Source organism: Onychomys torridus, chromosome 9 (genome assembly GCF_903995425.1).
Source record: "Onychomys torridus chromosome 9, mOncTor1.1, whole genome shotgun sequence".
Taxonomy (NCBI): Eukaryota; Metazoa; Chordata; class Mammalia; order Rodentia; family Cricetidae; genus Onychomys; species Onychomys torridus.
The window spans coordinates 51,755,293-51,781,471 of NC_050451.1; the positions used below are offsets into that span (position 1 = coordinate 51,755,293).

The following is a 26,179-nucleotide window of genomic DNA, read 5'->3' on the forward strand; positions in this document are numbered from 1 at the left end:
TCATACGCTGGAAGCTTGGGCCACAGTTGGCAGTGAGGTGGCTGGGGCCCAGTGCAAGGTGATTAGGTTCTGGAGGCACTGTCCTCAAAGCAGCGCAATGCTTGTCTTCCAGAGTTAGTTCTTCTGAGACCAAGCTCCAAGGACAAGAATGGAATGGCTCATGTCTGTAACCCTTGCACTCAGAAGGCTGAGGCAGGGGGACTGCCATTAAGTTCAAGGCTATAGACTTCCAGGCCAGCCTGAGCTAGTTTAAGACTGTCAGCATGCCTGGGTTTTGACCCTCTTGCTTCCTGTCACATGTGCTCGCTCCTACATGTTCTCTTACCAGTGTGCCGTCATTACCCATGAGGCCCCCCGGAGGCTAAAGACGGGGGGGGGGGGGGGGGGGAATCTCAGGTCTTCATCCTCCTAGGTTGTAAAAGAAATAAACCTCTTTTCTTGGTAAAGCAGTTGGCCTCAGGTATCGTGTTCTAATGGGAAACATCAGCATGTTGCCTAGAGCCTATCCACTGCCTCAACCGCTGGCTTTCAGATACATGGGTAGCCAGGGGCCATCACGACAACATAGCAGACCAGCCATGCTAGAAATACCAAGAGGAGAGCTCATCTTCCTGCCCGCCATCCTTTGACTTGAGATATGAGCATAAAAATGTGGAGGGAAAGCCAGAACAGATGGCTATAGAGGTGGCTGGTAGGGTAAATGCAAGGTGATGCCGCTGCCTGCCACGCTCCAGCAGCAGCACCGGGCAGCCATCAAGCCTTTCCCAGTGCTTACTAACTGGCTTCGTTGCGGTGACAGGTGACCGCATCTTAGGATCACTATACCTGGCTTTCAGGTAAATTGCTGTTGACAAATTCGGTCATTATGAGGGATTTTTAAGTTTGTTGCCTTGTGGTGCTGGGGAACAAATCTAGGGCCTTATGGTAGTTTGAATGTAATTGGCCCCTTAATCCCAAAGGGAGTGGTACTAATAGGTATGGCCTTGATGGAGGAGGAATGTCACTGGGTGGGGTGGGGTCTCTTGCTCTAGTTTCACTCAGTGTCACAGTCCACCTTCTGTTGCCTTCTGATCAAGATGTAGCCAGCACCATGTCTGCGTGCATGCTGCCAGGCTCCCTGCCATGCTAATGAACTGAGCCTCTAAACTGTAAGCAGCTGCCTCAATTGAGTGTTTTCCTTTATAAGAGTTGCTGTGGTCATGGTGCCTCTTCACAGCAACAGAACCCTAACTAAAACAAGCCTTGTGCGTATTAGGCAAATGTTCTACCACCAGTTCTATTCCAGCCCTTACATGCTATTATAAAACCCCAAGATCAAAAGCTTTTACTGGAGGCCACGCTCCTGACAAGAACAAAGGTACCAATGACTACTTAAGCTCCCTTTGAGTGAGAAAGACACACCTGCACTCTTGGGAGGCTTGGCAGCGTGACCTAGAAATGATGATGATGATGAACACTTTCCACAGTCAGACTGATGGGAAAAGCAGGAAGGAGACGGAAGGAAAAGTCACCTCATGTTCTATTATGATAGGTATTCAAAGGTTGTTTCAAATTAAATAAGTTCAATTATAACTCTAGCCGGGTTCACTAGGATCTTGTGACCATCCCATGTGGTCACCCCTTCTAAAGGGCAGCAGTAAGCATGCTGCCAATGGCTACAAGAGGCAGAGGAATCCCACACGACCCAACAAGCACCAGGCTGCTGACGGCAAAGTGTCCTTTCCTCTGCACGGTTTCTAAAGGTCCCACACAGTTCTCCGAGAGATAAAAGTAGGAAAAACGAAGGGGAAGTCAAAATCCACCTGGAGGAAAAGGTAAACCCATTTCATGTGAACTTCGGCTTCCAGCCAAATCCAATCAGTGTTCTCCTGTCTGTACATAGTCTTCTGTGACCTGGGACAGGGTGCTCAGGCACTGCCAGCTCAGGGCGGCCAGGAGCATGACAAATGACAGGTAGATGGGGGAGTAGTGGCTTCGGGAGATGAGCTGACAGTTGGGAAGGTTCTGTGTCCGGATGGTGGAGATGACCTGCTTGGTTTCGCTAGAAGACGGGTCTGAGTTGGGGATCCGGTGATAAATCTGTTAGGGAAAGAACAAAAGCTACTTAGTACTGTCTTGAGGACGCCACTTGCAGACATTTTCCATGGTTGGTTCTACTTGTTCTCAACATGTCGCCATGGAGAAGGAGAAAGCTGAAGTTCTGAGAACAGGAGTGACTTGCTACTCTGATAAAGCAGAAGTGCCACCTAGGCGTGTCCTGTTGACGAGGAAGCACAGTGCAGTGCACACCCCACCAAGGAGCACTAAGTGCCTGGAGAGCGGCCACTGCACCACTTCAGATCCCCATACCTCACGGTGCCCGCATGTTAGGATGATGCAGTCACACCGACCAAAGGCATGGTTTGGATGGGGAGACTCTAATTAGCCCAGCAGCAGGGCAAAAGTAGCTCAGGCAAATAGGGCCTAACGTAGCAGGACCAGCAGGGATCGCCATGCAGTCCTGCCAGGACCTCCTCAGCGCTGTTCCTTACAGGAACCTCCTGCACATCTGCAGAGTCCTACTCTCCTTCCACACCCATGCCACCACTGACGAGTCATGCCCTTGGTGACTCATATCTGAGCCCCAAATCCACTCACCTGTTCACAAGGTCAACAGAGATGGACAACCTCTTTTCAGTAACTCCTGTGCCCTCCCCATTACCTGCAGACTATCTGAGCTCCTTGCTGTGGACATGAAGCGACTTGGGCCATACCTTCTCCAACTGCATACATTCTCTTCACACAAGCAACACCACTTCTTTTTCCCCACCACACCTTCCACACTGCACCTCCAGGTACCGTCTCCAGTCTCTTGACTATCCCCCAAGTCTCAACTGAATCCAACTGACAGCTCACCAGCAACAGGGATGGCAATCGGAGCCAGAACTGGGGCATGAGGTGGAGGATGGCATTTATAGATGTTTAGCCAGGCACATGGTGTTCATTTCATCATTTAAGCACTCGGGAAGATGTGAGTTGAGCACAGCCTGGGCTATAGAGTGAGATCATTTAAAAATAAACAGGACCCAGGGCTGGAGAGATGGCTCAGCAGTTAAGAGATCTGTTCACATCATCCATATGGAGGCTCACAGCCCCCTGCAACCCTAGTTCCAGAGTTCCTGGTAATGCAGGATTACCTCTAACCCAGTAATGCAGGACTTCATTCTACAGAAGAAGGGTGAATGCAGGTTGTAAGCATTTTGTTTTGACAGCTCATTGGCAGACATAGCAGCTTTCCATCACTATAATGGACTATCCAAATTAACTTTCAAAGAGAATGGGTTATTTTGGCTGAGTGTTGGAGGTTCCAGGCCATGACTGACCACCCCACTATTTGGGGCCTGTGGCAAGGCAACACCATGCAAGTGCATAGTGATGTAAATCCTCTATATCCTGAACTGGAGTAAAATGGAGACCGGCCCTGTCCTCTTCAAGGCACACCCTTGCCATGCATTCCATGTCCTGGCCTTTATGGGCAGGGAGAGAGACCTGGGAGGCCTGGCCCCAGCCTGTGGGTAAGAAGTAGAGCATGTGGGGTTTTTATTCATGTTTTCTAGTGCTGTTATAAGCAGAATATTTTTTTAATCTAAAATAAGTTTTAAATTATTATTTTTTTTGCATATGTGTGTTTATCTGTGTGAGTGTATGACATGTGAATGCAGGTGCCTGCAGAGGCTAGAAGTGAGTGTTTGATCCCCTGGAGCTGGAATCATAGGTGGCTGTGAGCCTCTTCGTGGGGGGCTGAACCCTCAGCTCTCTTCATAAGCCGTAAACATTCTTAACCACTAAGCCCCTACACTTAACTTTAAAAATAATAGATAGGGCCTGGAGAGATGGCTCAGCAATTAAGTACATTTGCTCTTCCAGAGGACCTGGGTTTAGTTCCCAGCACCCACATAGCAGCTCACAACCATCTCTAATTCCAGGACTTGAGATTCAAAATGCTCCCTCTGACCTCCACAGACATCAGGTACACACATAGTGCACATACACACAGGCAAAACATTCATAACACAAAAAAATTAATCTTTAAAAAAAAAGTACAGTATCATATACATATAATCCTAGCATGTGGAAGGCTGAGGTAAAAAGACCAGGCATTCAAGGCCAGCCTGGGCAGCAAAGCCAAGCCGTGGCTTTAAAGAAAAAAATTAAAGAACTAATGATACTAAAAAATTTAGTATCACCTCTTTCTGATTTCTCTGTTATTTCCCTATATTAATTCTATTTGGGTTTCTTTTGAGGGGCAGGGTAAGAGTGGTAAAAACATCCACTATATAATGAAAACTTGAGATAAAATTATTTATTATTACTATTGCTGTTTTATTGATTACATATTTATGTGTGTGAGCACATACATGCCATTGCACAAGTGTTGATTATCTCGTTCCATCAAGTGGGTTCTGTTTTTATAATGAAGACTTGCAGCCTGGAAATGTAACTCGGCAGGTAGTGTTGGCCTATCATGCACAAAGCCCTAGGTTTGATTCCTAACACCCACCATATAAAGTGGCCATGGTGGGACATGGTGGCAGGTGCTTTTTATCCACCAAGATATTTCTCTGGTCCTGTCTACTTATTTATTATGATTATTATTAAAATTATTGTTATTAAATTTTTTAAGATTTATTTGCTTTATGTGTATCAATGCTTTGCCTACGTGCATGCATATGCACCATGTATGTGCCTGTTGGATCCCTTGGAACTGGTGTTACAGATGGTTGTGAGCCACCACATAGGTGCTGGGAATCAAATCTGGGTCCCCTTAATAGCAGCAAGTGCTCCTAACCACTTAGTCACCTCTCCGGCCCCAGTCCTTTGTATTTTTATTTTAAAAGATTTATTTTTATTTTATATGCATGGGTGCTTTGCTTACATGTATGTCTGTGTACCGTGTCTGTGCAGTGCCCATGAAGACCAGAGAGGGTTTGATCTCCCGGTATGTGAGGACTCTGTGATGTCCCAGGGAGTCCATGATTAAGGTAGATGGCAAAGTCATTAACAACTAGAGTGCATGTCCAAGGCATTAGCTGGGTAATAGCCATTAAACATCTACATGATAGGAAAATAAACGAAATCAAGACAGACTGCAAAGCAATCCAACATCTAAAGGATAAGTAGAAGAGGCAGAAAGGCTCAGAGCAGGAAGAGGAGGGGTCAAAGAGGAGACAAGCATCACTGAAGATGGGAAAGCAAAGGGCTCCAAGGAGAAAAGAGTCACTGTGTGACTTGGGGGGTGAGGGGTGGGGGTGGGGAGAGCAGGATTTAAAACAAACTGGTTTTCCAGTTTATCATCAAAGGCCATCAAATTATTTCTTCCTCTTCTAGGTTATACACACCCAAGTGCTAATCTGTACAATTAAGAAGGACCCAAGAGCAGCCACACGGAGGCACAGAAACATGAAAACAATGGCCCTTGCCAAGGAATTCAGTTGGTAGAGTAGGGGATGGAAGTTTCCAGGTGTTTGCCTACACATTACTTCTCAAAATAGCAGGAAGAGTTCCCTGGCTGACAGGTTCGCAGGTTGCTCTGAGCCAGGCTGCTCTGGCTACTTCTGATCTGTCTGTCCACTTGCTCAGGAGGACATGGGCCATCACTGCACCTCTCTGTAGGCATTAGTGGCCTCTGGGAAGCCTTTCTCTGGTACATTCTCAGTACAACTGAGGAGACAGACAGCAGAAGAGACATGCCTTCCTTCCTACAAGGGCAGAAGCGAACTGTGAGGAGAAACAGGATCGGCCGCAGCTGGCATCTAGACACCAGCAGGTCAGCCTACCTGTAGACCTCATCTAAGTCTTAACTGACTGATTTTGAGACAGTCTCTTGTAGCTCAGGCTGGCCTCAAACCTGCGATGAAGGTGAGGATGACCTTGAACTCCTGATCCTCCTGCCTCCACCTCCCTAGTTCTGAGATTATAGCCATGCCCCACCATGGCCACTTTATATGGTGGGTGCTGGGAATCAAACATATGGCTTTGTGCATGATAGGCCAACACTACCTGCTGAGTTACATTTCCAGGCTGCAAGTCTTCATTATAAAAACAGCATTGGGAAATTTTCCATAAGGCTGACATAAGAGCTCAGATTTTAATGTCTGAACTATACAATTTAAATTTTTTTTCTGTATCAAATCAACTTAAATACTAATACAGACTTTACTTTGCATTTCATTGGAATAACTTTACAGAACATTAGAAAACCTAGATTAGAGGTCAGCAAGCTTTCTGTTACAGGCCCAGAGCTATTTTTAGCTATCTGGGCTCTTCTGTTGTAACTACTCAACTCTGCCCTGAAGTTGCAAAAGCAGTCAACAAGGAGGGAACACAGTGGCTGAGTTACAGCTGTGGTGTTCACAAAAGCAACTGTGCCACCTTTGGCCACAAACTCAACCCACCAGCAGTATTGAATCCTAATAGTCAATAAAAACACAAAATAAAAAAATGAATTTTAGTGCCCGTGAAAGTTTTCAAAAATGATTTTCTAAAATTAGTAATCAGTGAACCAGGTAATTCCCAAATCACACCCAGCACTTGGGGAGTTGAGGAGGGAGGGATTAGAGTGAGTTCAAGACCAGCCTGAGCAGACACTATGCTCCAGTCACATATTGCCTGCTATGCATGCTGGCACAGCCCGGCGAGGTATGATTTGCTGAATAAAGTGGTTTTGGCATTTGAAATGAGAGTTGCACAAACTAACAAACAAAATACTTAACAATTGATTGCAAATAACAGTCTTACTTTGTCTACATCCCTACTGGAGATTTTCAAGTAAGACCCGTGATATGATAAAACATACTATACTGAGTGTCAGGACATGAGCATTTCAAACATGAAATTCACTCAGCCATGCTCTACATTAGCTTCCACCTCATATCCTTCACCCATCTCTCACAGCCTTCAGAGTACAGCCTTGATTCTTCTATGTCATCATAGGAACTGCAGGGCGGGCTCTGTGTGTGTTTTCTGGTAAGGGATACCAACGACTCTCTTTAGGCTGTAACACTAAGTAGTGAGGACCATCTACTATCTAAATATGATCTGGTTCATCAGTGACATGATTTAATGCATAAAAACAGCCTCAAATTACCTAGGAAACTGACTAAAAACCCACCTCTTCTATATACTGGTGTATGATAGCTTTGACAGCTGGCATGTTGGTGGCATCCATCATAAGGGTAACTGCTTGCCCCTTCCGAATCTTCACTACCCCTTTGAAAACCTGCTGATTGTTGTAACAGGCAGCCAGTGTAGCAATGGCCATTACCTACAGGTAACAGGAGAGGGAGGAATCTCAGTTCATGAAGATATAACAAAAGGCACTATATGCACTCAGAGAGTTATTATAACAGAAATATATTTCAAAATAGTATCTGGAAAGAATGTTCTAGTTTATCCTATTACAAATATAATCATTATCCATTAAAAACTGTGAGATGAAAACAAGGGGAGGGTATGTGATCAAAAGTAAATGATTCTTATCCTGATGGAAACCTAAGCTGGGTATACAGACTTAGCTGAGCACCATTCAGAGCTATCAGTACCACATAAAACCAAGCTTTTGAGAAATTATAGAAATAACTGGTAAAGGAAATTAATAAATGTAAGAAAATAGAGGCTGGGCTGGACAGATGGCTCCGTGGTTAAGAGCACTAGCTGCTCTTCCAGAGGACCTGGGTTCAATTCCCAGCACCCACATGGCAGCTCACAACTGTAACTCCAGTTCCAGGGGATCTGGTACTCTTACACAGACATACATGAAGGCAAAGCACCAATGCACATAAAAGAAAAACAAACTTTAAAAAATATACAGAGGCTAGATCTATATTGCTATCTTGAGTACAGAAAAGGATAAAAATACTTAGGTATTTAATAAAGAAGTTAATACATTTATTTATTCTTTTCATGTATGTAGGCAATGTGGGATGCTAGGAATCTAACTCAGGTGGTCACTTAGTGGCAAGCGCCATGACCTCCTAAGATGCCTCATGTAACAGCCTTACTGGGTTTTAACAGCATGCTGGCCATGTAGGCTGAGGCAAATTCTTACTTATTAACATAATGATCTAGCTAGTTTAGAACAGATAATGGTAAAAGGGTAAAATCTAGATAGAAGGAAGGTTCTGGAAAAGTTGACTTTGTTCTTGAATGCTGTAACTCACTACTCCTGAGCAAAAAAGAACCCACCAGAGTCACTTACTTAAGAAACCATGACCCTGAAGAGCAAGACAGAACCTGTGTTCTACTCAGCCCAAGCACGACACTCCGTACCTGTGGAATGGCACAGAAGTTAAACACGCTTTGGTTCCGGAGCCTTGACAGGTAGGTGATGACGTGGGGGATGTGGTGCAGGGTGTTGGTTATGAGTTCATTCAAGCACTGCACGGCCACATCTATGTTTTCTGGCTTAGCAAAGTCTTCCAGCTTCTTAACATATCTGCTCCACACCTAATCAGTCAAGAAAGTACAGAACAAGTCAAGAGGGGCACAAGTAGAGAATTTACATGTCTTAGGTTTCCCCGGGGGTTGGAAGGGGCTCAGCATAGACCATTTAGCATGCAATGGGTGAGACCTGGGGCAGGCTTCTTGCTATCTGTTCTTATATCTTAAATGAACCCATTTCTATAAATCTGTATCTTGCTACGTAGCTTGTGGCTTATCGGTATCTTACATCATGTTTCTCATGGTGGTGGCTGGCAGCGTCTCCTCTGCCTCAGCCTTCCACTTCCCAGAATTCTCCCCTCTCTTTGTCCCACCTATACTTCCTGCCTGGCTACTGGCCAATCAGCATTTTATTTATTAACCAATCAGAGCAACACATTCACAGCACAGAGAACATACCACAGCACTTCCCCCCACCTTTTTTTTCAAAAAGGAAGGTTTTAACTTTTACATAGTAAAATTACATATAACAAAACAAATGTAGATGGAATTCTAAACAGTCTTATTAAATAAGAAACACAGAGCCAAATAAAGAGTTAAAAGCCCAGAGATGAGAGCAGTAGCCAAGAGCTAAGACCACCTTATCTTACCATTTTGCTGCTGTCCTTCCCCTCAAAGAGAGACCTTCTCCTGTGTGACCCGTCTTTTTATTGCCTTTCTGTTCTACCTTCTCATTGGCTTTAAACCCAACCACATGATTTCCTCGTCACTGCCTATCTATACAGACCTCCAGGTCTCTATGGTTGGTACTGAGATTAAAGGTTCAGGTCACTGCTTGGCTGTGTCCTTGAACACACAGACTCTGTCTGCCAAGAGATCAGATTAAGGGCGTGTGCCATCAGCAGACTTCTGCTAAATGGCTTGCTGCTAGCTCTGACCCCCAGGCAACTTTATTTATTAACATACAAATAAAATCACATTTCAGCACAAATAAAATAACACCATAGTTCCCCCTTCTATTCTAATAAAAAGAAAAAAGGAAAAAAGTTATAACTAATATAAGAAAAACCATATACAATAAGTACACTAACTATATACAATATATAGAACAGAAAGGCAATAAAGACAGGACACAGGACGAAGGTCTCTCTCTGAGGGGAAGGACAGCAGCAAGTGGTATAAGATAAGGTGGTCTCAGCTCTTGGCTACTGCTCTGATCTCTGCTTTTAACTCTGCATTTGGCTCTGTGTTTCTTATTTATTTAATAAGACCGTTTAGAATTTCATCTACAACCAAAGGACAGAGCTAGGCAGGAGCCTTTCTCAAGTCTGTCTGCCCAAGTATAAATACCCTACAGGCTCATTTTTCCACAAGATGGCTGGTCTCTTTGTTGCAACCCCAGCACCCTCAAGGCTGGGCTGGAAAATCCTGAGTTCAAGGCTAGCCTGGGCAAATACTCAAACTTTAGACTTCGAGATTTTTAATAAAATAGTTCCTTAGAATATTAGAATATAAATTTTTGCATCTGTTATATGCATTGCAAATGCATTTTCCTCACTTTGTGACATCCTTTTATTTTTATTCTAAAAGCACTTGGCTTTAGAACATTTTATGAAAAGTAGGAAGAAAATCCTGGAGGGATCTCAATAGTCACTGAATTTTCAAGCTTTTGTTCAAGGTTTAATTAAATCAGGTCTTGTATAGTAGACATTCTGTAGTTTTTTTTTTCCACCCAGCACCCCCTGGGTCCAATCCATCCCACTTGTGTTGGCAAACCTACTGAAGGTCTGCAGTCAGAGAGCTCAGGTTGTGGCTACAGGACTACATTCAGGGGAAAGTCCAGCCCTGAGAGCTTGAGTTGGTTTGCCCAGGATGTATCTATGATTTGGAGGAAGTCTGCCAGAGACAGAAAAGGGTCAAAGCTATTCATTCATAAAGCCTGAGTTCCCCGGATGCAGCCAGTCTAGCCAAAGCAAATAACCTAATGGACTCCATCCATTCTGATGCTGCCAGGGTTATTTTGACTTAGTCAGTTGCAACCATTGGATTCAATGATTCATTTTTCAGAGTCTAAAACATCTCATATCAGTTACCTCTTGAGGCCAAAACTCTCTTCCTTCATGTTGGTCTTCCAGATAATCACGAATGATATTTGTTTTCTGCAGGAACAGACCCATTGAGTTGGCACACTCTGTGTCCTCACCAACTAAGGGGTCTTCAAACTCTGAGGCCGAGAACAGACGAGAAAGGCCAATTCCTACCAGCCCAGCAACGTAGTGGCAATACTGCAAAAGATTACAGTGTAAAGACTTTAATGACACAGAAACGTCTTGCCAGGCATCACTAGCCACGACAGAGGGAGTCCGGAGCACAATGTCTGAGCTGTCCTTTTGATTAAAACCCAAGCACATGAAAAGACAATCAAGATGTAACTACACCGTGTTCCTGACTCCTTGTGAGCACTCTGCATGCCTTCAATCCACAAACACACAAGACCTACTATTAGCCCCCCATTGCATAGATGACAAAACTCAGAAAGAGGTCAGTTACCTTGCCCATGGTGACTCATCTGCAAAGCCTAGGGCCACGACCCAGAGGTGTGTGTGTGTTTTAAAATATTTATTTATTTATTATTATGTATACAGTGTTCTGTCTGCACATATCCCTGCAGGCCAGAAGAGAGTGCCAGATCTCATTATAGATGGTTGTGAGCCACCATGTGGTGGCTGAGAATTGAACTCAGGACCTTTGGAAGAGCAAGCAGTGCTCTTAACCTCTGAGCTATCTCTCCAGCACCCCTCCAGGTGTTTATTTTTATTTTATTTCTTCTCTTTTCGTATTAGGGTTTGAACTGCAGAGCTTTGCTTTTTGTTTTGTTTTTCTGAGACAGGGTTTTTCTGTGTAGCTCTAGCTGTCCTGGAACTTCCTATGTAGCCCAGGCTGGCCTTAAACTCACAGAGATCCACCTGCCTCTGCCTCCTGAGGGCTAGGATTAAAGGCATGCGTCAGGCAGGATCTTACTCCCTTTATTTTTGCCATATTCTGTAGACCAGGAAGGCCTCAACCTTGTGACCCCCCCCCCCTCACCATCCAACAAGCATTGTTTTTAAAATCTGAAAAGCACTGTTACTTCTGCATTATAGAAAATGATTTGGTCATTTACCTAAAATTTCACAGCATCTCAGGGATAATGTTACAATTCCCTTTGGCAACAGTAAGCCCCCTAGGGTATGCATTGTCATTGACAAGAGGATTCAACTTTAAGCTAAGTGGGTATGAGGACAGTCAACTGCAACAGATGTTGGTTAACCCAGAAAACCCAGATCTGGAGGCTATGCTGTCCTTGCTCTGAGCTTCACCATGGTGACAGCTGGCTATCTAACTTAGCAGATGTGGACCCTGCTTACAGAGACACTGACCTTGTCCCAGTCCTTCTTGGAGGTTACATGCTTGTCCACAAATTCTGCCATCCCACATCCCATTTTCTGGCAGATGTCAGCAATCACTGTTTGATATTTCTCAGCCAAATTTCTAAACTCCAGGGAGATCTGAAATGGAGGCCATAAAAAAAACAAAACACAAGATTACACACTTCATGCTACCAAACAGCAATGCACAACCCCGTAGAGCTCACAAGCCAGATCAGACAGCTACTTCCCTTCATCAGGCAGGTTCCCCAAGTACTTCTTTCTTGAGGCTAGTGTCTTTAATTCAAGCAAATGAAAACAAAAAGTATCCAGTAAAACAAGGAAGAATTCTGTCTTTCTGGAAACCTGAGGGAAGGTCTGCATTTTTCTTCAGGCTCTACTGTGGGACACACCCAGGAGGGCTTCTCCCACCCTTAGGGAACCAAGTCACAGCTATGGCACACTCCCAGGTCCCAGTATCACTTGCTGGCCATTCCAAGGGCATGAAGGCACATTATGGTGATAAGTCTCCTGGGACAATAAACGCAAATCCCAAACAGGGCCAGAGGCTCATGGCACTTTTAACTTTCAAAGATAAACTCCTCCCCTTATAAGTGGCCTTGGACAGATTACGATTAAGACACTGGCTGATTTGTTTTTCTAAGCCCCACCCTCCTTTTGAGACAGGTTCTCATGATATTCAGAACTGACTTAAACTCTTGTCCCCCTACCTTAGCTTCTCTGGAATTACTGATGTGTGCTGACATGCCTGGCTGTTTTAACCTTTTCTTGTCATTTGGGTTTTTGTTGTTTTTCAGACAAGTTTACATATAATCTGGCCTCAAACTCACTATGTAGCTGAGGCTAGTCTTGAGCTCCTAATCCTCCTGCCTCCACTGCCCTCACCTCACCCAGCTACAAAAAGGCAGCAGAAAAGATGCAGAGTCAGCACTGGGGTTCTGGGGCCAGGTACCCTAGGTTCCAATCTTGACTCCCAGTTAGGCAAGGGACTTTAATTTCTCCATACCTCAGTTTCCTCATATGCAAAAATGTAGAAAGGACAGATACACCACAGATGGTATAATATAAGCCAGGAGTGGTGGCACATTGCAAAGGCTGAGGCAAACGTGGTGGTGATAGCATACTCCCATAACGCAGGCAGATCTCTCTGAGTTCAAGGCCAGCCTGGTCTATACAGCAAATTCCAGAATAGCCTAGGCTACACAGAAAAACCCTGTCTTGAAAAAACAAAACCAACCAAACAAAAAACCCTAAAGGCTGAGGCAGACAAACACGAGGCAGCATGCTCATACACACACTGTGTATCAAGTAAAGAGAGTTCACTTGGCTTATTCGCAGAACAAGAATGTACGCAAATGGAGGTCTGCACAGCATATGTAGCAAAAACTTTTAAATTTATCAACTGAGCTAAGAAATTGATCTTTAAAGTACATTCTATCTACCCTGCCTTGATAAGCATATTTTATAAGGACTAGAACCTTTTAGATTTGAATTTAAAATGCCTGATACCTTACAGGTTTTTCAAACCCAACACCACCTTACTCTGCTCCTTTCCCTCCCTGCCACAGCTCTGTCCAGCTCTGGGACAGCACCTTTACTCCTAAAGAAAGGTGTCCCAGGGCCAGACTTCCTCTACAGCCCTTCTGAACACACCTTTGCCACGCATTCCTGTCCTAAGCTGATTCCCAGAAATGAGAGGGTCTCCCATTCAGATAAAAACATGGCTTCACGTCCACCAGGATATCAACAGCTCACAATCACAAGCGACTTCTTTCTTTCTGGCCTATACTTTCAGCTCCCTTTTTTTCTACCTGGGACAATTCGCTGTTTCCTAACCTTCCTGTTCAAACAGGAAAAGATCAATTTGCCAATTTGCCGCTCACCTTTGAAGCCTTCTAAAGCCAAACATACCCTTCCCGTAGGACTGCCACATGCATCAAGGAAGACACTGGGGCTGGGGATTTAGCTCAGAGGTAGAGCGCTTGCCTAGCAAACACAGGGCCCTGGGTTTGATCCTCAGCTCCGGGGGGTGGGGGGAAAGACATGGACTTTCCAAATGTACTAGATGAGGATCTGAAAATTATCTATCTCCCCTAAATTACTTTAACATTCTCACATTTTTGTATTCTTTCTGCTGGGCAGATGAGGCTATACTAAATTTGTATGATCCATATAAGAAAATTATCCCACAACCAGAAAGCATTTAAAGGTTATAATGTCCCAGCATGAAAAGTAGTTTGGGCTGGGTATGGTAGCCCTTAATCCCAGCACCAGGGAAACAGAGGCAGGTAGGTCTCTGTGAGCTCCAAACCAACCTAGTCTACACAGCCACCTCCAGGCCAGCCAAGGCAACACAGTAAAATCCTGCTTCAAAAAAAAAAAAAAAAAAAAAAAAAAAAAGCAAAATGAATTTTGGGAGGCAAGTTGTGTTCCTCAGGAGGTTGGGGTAGGAGGGTTACAAGTTCAAGGGCAGCTTAAAACACAAAGTGAATTCATGGTCAGCCTGGGCAAATTATTGAGAAACTATCTGAGTGGGGGTGGGGGGTTGGGGTTGGCTGAGGATCTAGAGTAGTAATAAATAAGAGTAGCTAATGATCGTAGATTCCTGGGTTCCATACCTAGTATAAAGAGAAAAACAAAACCCATTTCTGTTACTAAAAAGGTGCAACCAGGTGACTCACAGCATTTCATCCCTGTTAAGCAAGGCTCAAAGGCTCACAGTAAGTTTCAGAGGAAACACATTCACTGGCTGTCAGGTACCTGAAGGACACCAATGCCCCAGGTCCTTCCCTATGTCAGAGCTCTAACAGCTCACTCATTTCTCCAGACTTTCTCAGAGTCAGAGTACAGCATACCATATTTTGGGCTTTGGCCCTGAAAACATGATCTCAGTAAGTGGGAACAGACCTTTCCCAAAAGGAGTCTTTCTCACACCTGGCTGCACTCCTCTCTATTTACCTGACTCTCTCTCACTAGATTTCTTCACTGTCAAAGTCATATAAGGACTGTTCTCCAAAACTCTAGCAAATATGCACAAAATGAATATGCTCATTGGGGTATCAGGAACCCCATGACTTTGCTAAACACGAAAATTCTAGAAAAAGAAGTGAGGTCCATGGACAACATGAACTTTAGGACTCCTAAAGCTTAGGGCTTTAACTATAATCCACCTCAAGAGCTAATACCTACAGAACACTTAGTATGCATCAGGCACGCCTAAGAACTTTATACCTAAGAAACTACCTAACTCTTGCAGCTCTACCCATGCAGATTGGGATACTGAGTCACAACTCAGGGAAAGTGCCAAGGATCTCACCCCGGCTGCTGCAGGAGCCCAGACCCCACCCACAGGTGAAACCCATGCTAAACAGCAATCTCAGAATTCCAGCCTCACTACAGGCAACAAGTCTGTGTGAGCCAGTCTGGAAATTCATTTTTTTAAAAAATATTTTGAGAGTCTATTTTTTAGAAGCCTGAAATGTGAATGCATCTTTCTGTAAGAACAGACTAGGGACTTCTCAACAACACCCTGTAGTATAGAATTGGAGAGCTGTTATCGTCTCTACCATACAGAGAGAAATCGAGGTAGGGAGGGGGTATACATCTCATTACCAGTTAGTAAACTGGGATTCTAACCAGAAAGGTCTGCCTCTGGACTCTCAGCTGCCAGAGGTCTTAGCCATCCCATCCGGCTGCCCTCCAGCTGTCCTACCAATTGTCACCATAGGTACCCAGAGGAGAGTCCACTACCGTGGGGAAGTCCTCCAGCACTTGGCGGTCCTTCTCCTTGCTCTCCATGAACCGCCACTCTGGCACGTAGAGGAAAGTGTGGAAGTTGCGCAGTATCGGGATCTTCTTCTCCACACTGATGGTCATGTCATCCTCCACAGTGTCCAGAGCTCGGAGAACCAGGTAAAACACACATACTGCGTGGCTGTGACAAAGGAAAGGCTGTTAGCAAGGCAACAAGCATGTGCTTTTCAACATTTATCTATTTTGAGTGTGTGTGTCGATGTGTCTGTGAACATGAATATACCTCAGCACATGTGTGATACCACCTCAGGGAATCAGTCCTCCCTTAGCACCATGTGAGTTCTGGGGACAGAATTCAGGTCACCAGGCTTGGCAGCAGGTGCCTTTACCTGCTAAACTATTTCATCAGCCTCTTTTCGAAAACATTTATTTTTAAATAACATTTAAAGCAGAACGGCACTTCATGCCTGTAATCTCAGCTCTGGGGAGGCTGAGACAAGAGGATCTTGAGTTCAGGACAACCAGGGCTACAAAGTGAGACCCTCTCTCAATAACTGTCATTTAACTTGTTCCAAGCCATTTTCTAAGGTGTCTTACCAGTAGCTTTCCAGAGCTAGAAAGTGATCTCCAAAGCCTAGCATAGTTCCCCTGTCTGAATGGGAGAAATGAACTCTACAGTCTGTTTATTAAAAAGTAAAATGAAATGCTAAGCAGGTGGATGCCATACCACCCCTAGAATGCTTTATGTTTAACCAATGCACGTCAGGGACCAACAGGCAAATGTTTAGAGGGAACGAGTATTTTGCAGACACAAAACTTTTCAGCATGAACGCTGTCACAGTAACTGGTGTAAACTTGTGTGCTATGTGCACAAGAGGAAGCTTCTGAAGACTCAGTATATTTAAAATGTAAGGTGACAAGCAGGCCAAGAAAAACACCGGGCCTGCTCACTGACAGATGCAGGTGCCAGGACTGAAAGTAATAAACATGGCTGCCCCACCCCCTTCTCTGAAAGGGCTGGCCAGAAAGGACGTTGGTACATGGCCAGGTGCCTGGAAGGGCATTTGCAAGTAAACACGTGGGCGTAGTGGAGGGGGGTTAGTCCTGCCTAAGCCACAACAAGGAGCCCATAATTCTAAGCAGCGAGTCACCGTGGCTGCAGTGACTCAAAGTCCCCTGGAAAAGCGGACCTCCCCCAGTCAGGGCTCTCCACTAACCGCATTTCCCCATCCAGCGCCTGGATGACGGCAGCAAAGCTGCGACTGGTTTGATTCAGATACTTGTAGCAGGTCTTCAAGCTGCTGCTGAGGGAGTCCTGTGGGCAGAGAAGACACACCGTGGTGACAGACGTGCAGCAGGAGTGGGGCTGGGGCAGGCAGCTGGCAGCTGGGCTCCGTGCCCGGGACCAATCCTTGCAAGGCCAGGAGGTCGGGGGCCAGGAGCAGCCCCGGGAGGGCGAGCCCGGAGTCCTGGGCGCGGCGACCGGGCTAAGTACCAAGGTGCGCTTGACCAGGGCCATGGCCTTGGTGCTGCCGGTGGCTGCCATGGGGAGTGCTGCGGAGCCCTTCCTCCATAGGCGCCCACCTCAGAGCGGGGATCCGACAGGGCTAGCTCTGGCCAGAGTGGAGGAGCCTCACTGAACAACACGACACGACACGTGCAAGTCCTGGCCACGCCCCCTGCCGCCTCTGACCACGCCCCCACCGGCGCGAACCCCTAGCCCACCCTTACTCTGTGCCTCTCTCCTCTACAAACTTGTCCGGAGAAGGAGGCGCGGACCTGGTGCGTCTTGGAGAGGCTTGATTTCCCTCCTTGTGACCGGGGTTTTTCCTAGACAAAACTGTCAATGCAGGCTCCTCTGAATCCTCTTAACTAGGCTGGCCTTTGGTAAACTGAAGTGCTCTGTGTTTGAGGCCAGTCTTACTACCCAGCTCTGACTGGCTCGGAAATCACTATGTAGACCAAGCTGGCCTCGAACTTGATTGTGCAACCCTTCTACCTCTAAGTGAGTGCTGGGATTACACGTATGGACCACCAAACCCAGTGTCTGTCTTTGCACTGCCCAGTTTCAGTTGAAATTGCCCAACCTAAACTAAACACGTGACCACACTGGCCCACCTGAACAATAACCCGTTACCCTCTGAGTTTCTCTTAATAATCAGGACTGAGCCCATTTCTACCCCAGGCTTCTTTACCCCCACTGCAATCGCTTTCTTCTGCAGAGAATCTGGCATTCCACAACTGCTGCACTGCTTTCCTGCCCCCCCCCCCCCCCCCCCCCCAGTTAAGACCGCCAGAAACCTTACAATCGCTGCTCTTAGAAGCTTAGAGATGTGCTGGTCTTCGCAAAGAAAAACAAGGAAGGACTATAAACACTTTGCAAAGAACTAGAGTTTTGGAAGATGCCTTACTTACAAATGCCAACACAAAACTGCTGTACTGTGTGTGCGTTTTATATGAACGTTTATGATCAGTAAAACCGAGCTGAAGGTACAGAATTTCCCTGTGCCCCTTGCATACAATCTAAGAAATGGGAAACACAATTACCTCATGAGGGAGTCATTTTTGAAATACAGCATATCTGCTAGTAGGCAATCCACAGTTGCACTGGAATGTTAGAGAACCTTGGACCCTGGTGGGTCTGTGAGCTATGTCCTTTTTTATTTGTATTTCCTACATTTCCTAATATAGATACACATTATTTTGTCCAAAGAGTAAGGCTTTCTTTTAAAGAAATAAAAAGATATATAACCCTGAGTTTCATTTTATTGCCATTTCCAATAACATATATTAGTGAAAAACAATACTTAATGATCAGCATATTTAAGTAAAATTCATAGTCAAGTACATGAAAATAACCCATAGTTTCCATGAATAAAGCAATACATTCACGGACAATTTTAAAACAATACACTCTTTCAAAATGTAGAAAGATAAAATTTCATAGGGAAAAAACTAAATAACTGCTCTCTTTTGAGACACTGTCTTATTATTCTTGTAGCCCAGGAAGGCATGGAATTCATGGCAATCCTCCTGCCTCAGCCTCTTCACTGCTCTCACATTACAGCTGTGATCCACACTCAGGACCAGCAGCAGCTCTTTGCGCAGTTCACTGTCATCACGCTCCATGAGTTTCACCTGCAGTGATAATGGTCTGGGGGTGCCTCTCACCAGGACTTGCAGTGAATACAAAGGGACAGTGCCACTGGCTTTGCAGAGCAATCTTAGGGACACAAGCCATAGGCCTTGCTTCCTTTGTTCCCTCCACATCCCTTCTGTTTTTGTTTCTGGTTTCAGTCCATCACCCTGAACAATAAGCCCATGAAATGACCAAGAATAATCTTATTAAGAACTGTACTGCTCTCTGAACATTGGGCAAGACCTCATGGCTGTGGACTTCTGGTTAAGTATGCCATAGCTACTGTCCCTGCTGCTTGAGGCTAAGTACACACCCAGAACTCTCCAATGAGGGAAACAGTGCTCAAGGGCATTCAGGACAAGGGTGCCCAGACGACTAAGGACGGCTGAACTCCCAAGACTTAGGCTCTAGTTGACAGCTACCAGCACCACCCCTACTTCCCCACCCCTGCCATAGCCTCCTCCCTACCCCTTTTTTTGGGTTTTTCGAGATCCGGTTTCTCTGTGTGGTCCTGGCTGTCCTTGAACTCAATCTGTAGGCTGGCCTCGAACTCAGAGAGTCGCCTGCCTCTGACTCCCTAGTGCTAGGATTAAAGACACGCACCACCACTGCCCAGCCTTCTTCCCTTATTTTTAAGATTTATTTATGTATTATGTACACAGAAGAGGGCACCAGATCTCATTACAGATGGTTGTAAGCCACCATGTGGGTGGCTGGGAATTGAACTCAGGACCTCTAGAAAAGTAGTCGGTGCTCTTAACCTCTGAGCCATCTCTCCAGCCCCATCTTCCCTTATTTGTAGTAAGACATATTTGCTTAAGACAAGAAAAACAAAACCTCAAAATCCCATGAACCTCAGAACTGGACTCAACAGCAAGATTAACAACTGCCATTTAATAGGCACCTACCGCATGCCAAACACAATACAAACATTACCTTTAACCCTTCCAAAATGTTTAAGGAAGATGTAACAGGCTTCAGTCCATGCCACACAGGTAGCAGAGATCATACTTTTTAGTGTTTTATAAAACCATAAAGTGTGCGTATAGCCAATAATGTTGAGTTGTTTTGTTTTGTTTTGTTTTGTTTTTCGAGACAGGGTTTCTCCATGTAGTTTTGCGCCTTCTCGCTCTGTAGCACAGGATGGCCTCGAACTCACAGAGATCCGCCTGCCTCTGCCCCCCAAGTGCTGGGATTACAGGCATGTGCCACCACCACCCAGCTAATGTTGAGTCTTAAGAAAAAAAAAAACTTTCAGTTAGCCAGGCATGGTGGGCATAGCTGTGACTTAGTACTTGGAAGGCTGGGGTGAAGGGTTAAAAAGTAGGAGCCATCTGGGCTACACCCCAAGACCTCTTGGCATAAAGGAAAACAACAAAAAATAAAACAAAACCCTTTCATTGCCAGCCTGGAGCTGGCAGGCTGTGGCTAAGGCACTGTACCTCTGTGTACTATCTTACTGATGATAAAGAAACATGGAGATTAAGTTACTGACAAGAACATGTATGTCTAAAGAGTAAGAGTTAGACTCGACAGAAGCCAGATCTTAGAAAACGTTGGCTTCTTCTACTGTGTGGCCTCTGAGTAATGTCATACAATCTGCATATGGGAGAATGCATTTAGATGCACTAATATGCTCAGTGGAAGACCAATTATTTGAACTTAATTTTTTTTTAAGGGTACTGTCTCAATGTGTAGCCCTGGCTGGCCTGGAACTCTCAGGGATCTGCCTCCCTGTTCAAAGATTAAAAGCAGGCACCACTATGTCTGGCCTAAACCACATTTATTCTTTGTTGCCGAAATAATCAGCCCTCAATATTGTTCAGGGTACATTTCCCTCAGGGTTTTCTTATTGTTGTTACTTAAGAAAGAAAGAAATGTTAAATAAATGAAGGGAATTTAATTTTCCTGTTTGTTTCCCCTAATTAAAGGTACATTCAACTACCCCTATTTACTTATGTATCGACTTGAGATATTACTATGGCATTTGGGGGGGCCTTTAAAATTCTGGGCTCACATGAGCCCCCTGCCTCCACTTCTGGAATAGCATCCACCACAGCATGCACTTCAGTGGTAGCACTTGGCGAGCATGCATGAAGCTTTGGGTTCAATTCTCAACACTGGGGGGCTGAGGGGGGCTACAAAGTGCTCAGCAAACACACTGGTCCTCAAAATCCTTGAAGGAAAAGGGATAGCCCACACCTCACTTTCTTTGCCCCTGACCATGGACACCCACAGTGTTCAAGAGTCTCCTTTTATAGAGGAGAGAGAGAAACAGTCCCTTGCTTCAGATCACAACCCTAAAATCTGCCATCCCCTGACCTCACCCCTCCGACCTCTTGCGACTATGCTTTTTGATAATTTCTGCTTGAAACTCTGGGTATTTGTCCTACCTCCCTCTCCCACCAGAACAAGTTTGACAAAAGCCAAGTCTCTGCCTAGATTTTTTGTTTTGTTTTTAAATTACATATACCAGTCTGGCCTGCTAACTGGGTAACTGAGCTTTTCAAGCTGACTAGCCTCCAAGCTAGAAAGAAGCAGAGGTGCCTGTGTGACCAGGCCTGGCTGGGTATTGCAGAGACACCTGTAATCTGCAAAATGGCAGCAACAGTATTTGTCCCTTTCAGATTAAGACTGACAAAGTGCACTACATTGTAAACATGGCCACAAAAGTTAGTGAATCTTCCCATCACAAGGGATTCTTTTTTTCTCTTCCCTCATACCTGGCTCCTCTGGTGACATTTGGGGTCTGACTGGACAGTAACAGATGTGACACATGCAGAAGTCTGAAAAGTGTGTGGGTATTGTGGTCTGCTCCCTGCAGGCTGGTGAGATGGGTGTCTCCCCTATCCTGGCTGTACCCTGCTACCCACCCCTTCTTACAGCCACAAGCTGCCTGTCAGCTGAGCAGGCCATGGAGAAATGGACACAGCTGTCCCAAACCAGAAGCCCCAGCTGTCCCAGACAACTGTGAACTAAGTAACAGTTGTTCCTTTAAATCACTAAGGTTGACTTCCTAAAATTAGGACAAATATACACATAGCATATTTCACACTTAGCCATCTTTTAGTCGTTCACTAGCATTAGGAAGCAGTACATGTTTCTACAATCCCAGCCCTAAGCTTTGGGATGGTTTGCCTTCAGTAAAAGCTAAATGAAAAGCTGGCAAGATGTCTCAGAGGATCAGGATGCTTGCTGAACAAGACTGGCGACCTGAGTTCAATTCCTGGAACCCACATAAAGACAGATGGTGGAGAGAACCAACTCCACAAAGCTGTCCTGTGTGTGTGCAGTGGTATATGCTAGAACTCACAGAAATCCACCTGCCTCTGCCTCCCAAGCGCTGCGATTAAAGTCTTTACAGGGTTTCTCTGTAGCTTTGGAGCCTGTCCTGGAACTTACTTTGTAGACCATGCTGGTCTTGAACTCATAGAAATCTGCCTGCCTCTGCCTCCTAAGTGTTGGATTAAAGGCGTGTGCCACCACCGCCCATCAGGATTAAAGTCTTGTCAGAAAAAAAAAAAATTCTTTTACTATTTATTTACTTACTTATTTTTGTAGAGGGTAGTGTGTGCCACAGCAGGTATGTGGAGGTCAGAGCTATGCTCTGTTTCTACCATGTGGGGCTGGGGAATTGAACTCCGGTTGTTAGGCTTGATGGCCGCTGCCCACTGCTGTGCTACCTTGCCAGTCAGGCTACATGGTAGTTCCTAAGTTCCTTTACTTTGTAAAGCCTCTGAACCACTTAGGATTGGCATTCGTGTGCATCAAGCTGGTGTGTCCACCTCTTAGCTGGCCTTGGACGGGCTGCTTCATGTACCTCTGTGCTTCATTACCCTAAGCATATCTGGGGAAAGAGAGCTCTGGAAGGGATGGAGAGACAACTCAGTGGTTAAGAGCAAGTACTGCTCTTGCAGAGGACTGTAGTTCAGTTCCCAGAATTGGTATCAGACAGTTCACAACCACCCCTAACTCTAGCTCCAGGAGAATTGATGCTCTCTTCTGGACTCCACAGGTACTGTGCTCACCTCCACAAAGCCGCACAGACACTGTCACAGACACAATTAAAAAATAAAAGTGAATCTGTTGTAAGAGAGAGTGAACAAGCTCTGTACTCAGACTGAGTCAAAACCCAGCTTCCACGCCATAGCTACAGCTAACTTACTAACCTCTCTGAGCCCCACCTACAGAACAGGAAAACAGTAGATCGGCAAAGGGAGGCTGGATGTTTATGTAACAACAGATAGGAGGTATGTAAAATAGTGTTTGGCACATACCAAGAGCTAAATAAACTCTCTAACTAAAAGGCACACATTTCAGATTCAAAAGTCTTTCAGCAAGGTACAATGATGGAGAAAAAAGTGCCAGACAAGTGTCATTACAGATCTGGGGTGTTCACAGTTGTAAGCCCACAGCGTGAGGAGACTGCCTGAAACAGCAGGTGAACACTGGCAAGGGGTGAAGATCAGACGCAGAAGCGCCTTGTCTGCAGGTATGGTCCACTTCCTGCTGTCAACAAGTGTGTTCAGCTCTGAGCTAGATCTGGACAGCCTACTGCTTTAGTTGTTGCTGAATATTTAATTTCTTAATAAAAATAAATGAAGAGAATGAAGTAAATATGACAAAAAGAATACATGTTGAACCTCAGGTACAGTTTGATATATACTTTTGGTATTTTTTTTTTTGCATGAACTATCTTGTAATGAAAATGAATTTTTAATTGGGCTTGGAGGCTCACACCTGCAATCCCAGCACTCTGGAGGCTCAGAGTTCAAAGCCAGCCTGAGTGAGTTCCAGATCAGCTTACACACTGTCTCAAAAAACAAAAAGCCCAGAGTGTTATCAGTTAATGCCATCTTAAGGTATGAGAACTAGAAAGAACGGTATCAATAAGAAAGAAATGTAAAGTTCTGAAGCAGCCAGACCAAAACTGCCCAAGTACCGTGTAATCATGGAAACTGAACTTTAAGGGAAAAGGAGGAGCTGGGACATGGCCTGGGAAGAGTACCATCCTATAAGTAACTAAAAGGACACAGCTTTGTAGTAATACTTTTTGGTCTGTTGTTGTTCAAAACGCTCTCACTATGTATCCACGGCTAGCCACGGAACTCAATATGCAGATCAGGCTGACCGTGATCTCCTAGAGATCCACCTTCATCTTCTTCCTTTATGGTGGGCTTAAAGGCATGTGTACCACCACCCCTGGCTGTGAATCAGTATTCTTAGAGACCATGAGAGAGTTTCTTAATACTTCAAGGTCTGTATTCCAAATCAAAGATGAATCTCCCTTTGGCTCTAAAAGCAGAGCAAAGGGTAGAAGTTCAGTCTAAGAGTTTCTAACACTTGAACTTCCTGGAACAGAGGAGGTAGTGAATACACCTCCCCAGAGGGTGAATTACCATCACCAGAGGTGTCAGGAGACCAAACAACCTGGACTGTAAGCAGACATTCTTTATCTTAGGTTCCAGATCCCTGTGACTACAAGGCCAGCCTGGTCTACACAGTAAGTTCCAAGGCAGCAACAACTACACAGTGACAAGGGTAGATCAAAGAGAGAATCTTACATCCCAACGAGGCTAAAATATAGACTCTTACATCTGAAAGTGAGTTTGAGAGCTAACTACTAGACTACAGGATCTCTGTAAGTTAGACAGTACTAGAGACAGCAGGTAAGTGAACTTCACGTCAGAAAGCCGTCTTCAGATTTCTACAATACAAAACAATGTGTGACACTTTATAAAGGTCCTGACAAGATGAAACTGGCAGTGACTGGAAAAGGCAGAAGTGAACTGCCTGTCACTGGAGCTGTCACAGACCAAGTGTGTGTGTGTGTGTGTGTGTGTGTGTGTGTGTGTGTGACAAAGCAGAGAAGCTTTGCTTTTGGTCACTTATCCTTGCAAGAATCTAACAACTGTGTATCCTTCTCTTTGCATTTACTTCTTCAACGGTATTACCTGTCTATACTGTTGACTACACTGCCATCCATGCTTTACCCAACACAGCACCTACTTATCACAGTGCAGGTGTCCCCTAAATAAATGTCTGCAGAATGGCAGAGAGGTGGCACTTGTCCGAGGTAAATCTTTTTTTTTCTTTTTGGCGGGGGTGGGGAGGTGGTTTTGAGACAGGGTTTCTCTGTGTAGCTTTGCGCCTTTCCTGGATCTCACTATGTAGCCCAGGCTGGCCTCAAACTCACAGAGATGTGCCTCCCGAGTGCTGGGATTAAAGACATGGGCCACCACTGCCCGGCCAGAGCTAATCTTACAAACTGAGGAGTCTGCGTTATGAGAAAAACCAAAGCGTTTTAACAAAGGACACCAATCAAGAATCTCTTTAAATAAAATACAGAGTCTGTGATGATTCCAATGGAGGGGAAATTTTTAAAGTTTTTGATGTAACCCATTAATTAAAGCAACAGTTATATACATTTCTTAGAGTAAAAATCATCATAAAAGCACGCATTTAACAAAGGGTACAGTGCGATGAAATACAAGCAAAAACCAAGTGCTGTGCTGGCTTTCCGGCAGCCAGTAGCTAGTAAGAACTTGGGGATTATGTGCGCGCACACACACACACACACAAACAACAACAACAACACAGGAAGGACCCAGGATGGAAATAGTGAGGATATGAGGGAGGTGATGTGTCTGAAAACTGGAAGGAGTGGGTAGATGTGGAATTAAGTTTTCATTCCAGAAGAGATAGGCATATAATAATTCCCACAGGGTTCCTTACGTTCACAAAATTTTTCTCAACCCTGTTCTATCTAATCTCAACTCTGGAACGCAGCCGTTGGAGTAAAAATAAACCCCAAGTTTAGGAAAACCAAGTGCGCAGCCAAAGTGCGCACAGGTAAAGTAATGGTTTGGACAAGTAGAAACCTTTGAAAGCAGGCGGCGGGGTAGGGCGGGGCCTGTCAAGAGGACGGGGTCCAGCCGGGATGCGCGACCCAGGGCGTCGGGGCCGCCCTCCCGTGTGGGCCACAGACCCGCGAGGGCACAGGGATGCTCGGCCTACCTGGTCCATCTTGGGTATGAACTTCCGCTGGCCTCCCATGCGGAATCGCAGCAGGTTGTAGAACTCCTCCGGGTGGCCTAGGCACTTCACGAACTCCATCCTGGCGGCTGCCGGACGCGGGGCTCACCTGTCTGGACCTCCAGCTCCCAGCGCTGTCTAAGATACCGGGGACCAGCGAGGGCGAGGAGGCGGGGCCAGCGCTGGACGCCCCGCCCACCTCCCGCCCTCCTCAACCGGCGGCGCCGCTCGCGAAGCCAGCCTAGGGCGAGCGCAGTGGACTGACGGGCGCTGACTGGTCAGAGTCTCTCGCACCAGGAAGACACCGGCCAATCGGAGGCCGGAGGCGCCTGGCGCGATGACCACACCCTAGCGTCTGATTGGAGGGCTAGAAAGAGGCCAGCGAACGCGATTGGTGCCTTTGTTT

General features: G+C 45.5%; 1 protein-coding gene across 1 annotated transcript; it reads right to left on the reverse strand.

Annotated features, from left to right (window-relative positions):
* Nucleotides 1-1,501: 1,501 nt before the first annotated feature.
* Fdft1 (farnesyl-diphosphate farnesyltransferase 1) lies at nt 1,502-25,976 on the reverse strand. The gene is made up of 8 exons (XM_036199515.1): nt 25,756-25,976; nt 16,817-16,914; nt 15,597-15,780; nt 11,838-11,966; nt 10,512-10,703; nt 8,308-8,484; nt 7,151-7,303; nt 1,502-2,079 (listed from the first exon to the last, which is right to left on the reverse strand). Exons 1-8 carry the CDS (start codon nt 25,852-25,854, stop codon nt 1,858-1,860), a joined length of 1,254 nt encoding a protein of 417 aa, XP_036055408.1. The 5' UTR covers nt 25,855-25,976; the 3' UTR covers nt 1,502-1,857.
* Between the last annotated feature and the right edge of the window lie 203 nt (nt 25,977-26,179).

What these genes read in the sequence shown, in the direction of transcription:
- Fdft1 (XM_036199515.1), bottom strand. Translation starts at nt 25,854, where the DNA reads ATGGAGTTCGTGAAGTGCCTAGGCCACCCGGAGGAGTTCTACAACCTG. An exon ending in GCGCTGGATGGGGAAATGCG is followed by an intron (nt 15,781 to 16,816) that starts GTTAGTGGAGAG and finishes CCTTTGTCACAG; the next exon opens with CCACGCAGTATGTGTGTTTT. An exon ending in ACTTCTGTGCCATTCCACAG is followed by an intron (nt 7,304 to 8,307) that starts GTACGGAGTGTC and finishes TGTTACCTGTAG; the next exon opens with GTAATGGCCATTGCTACACT.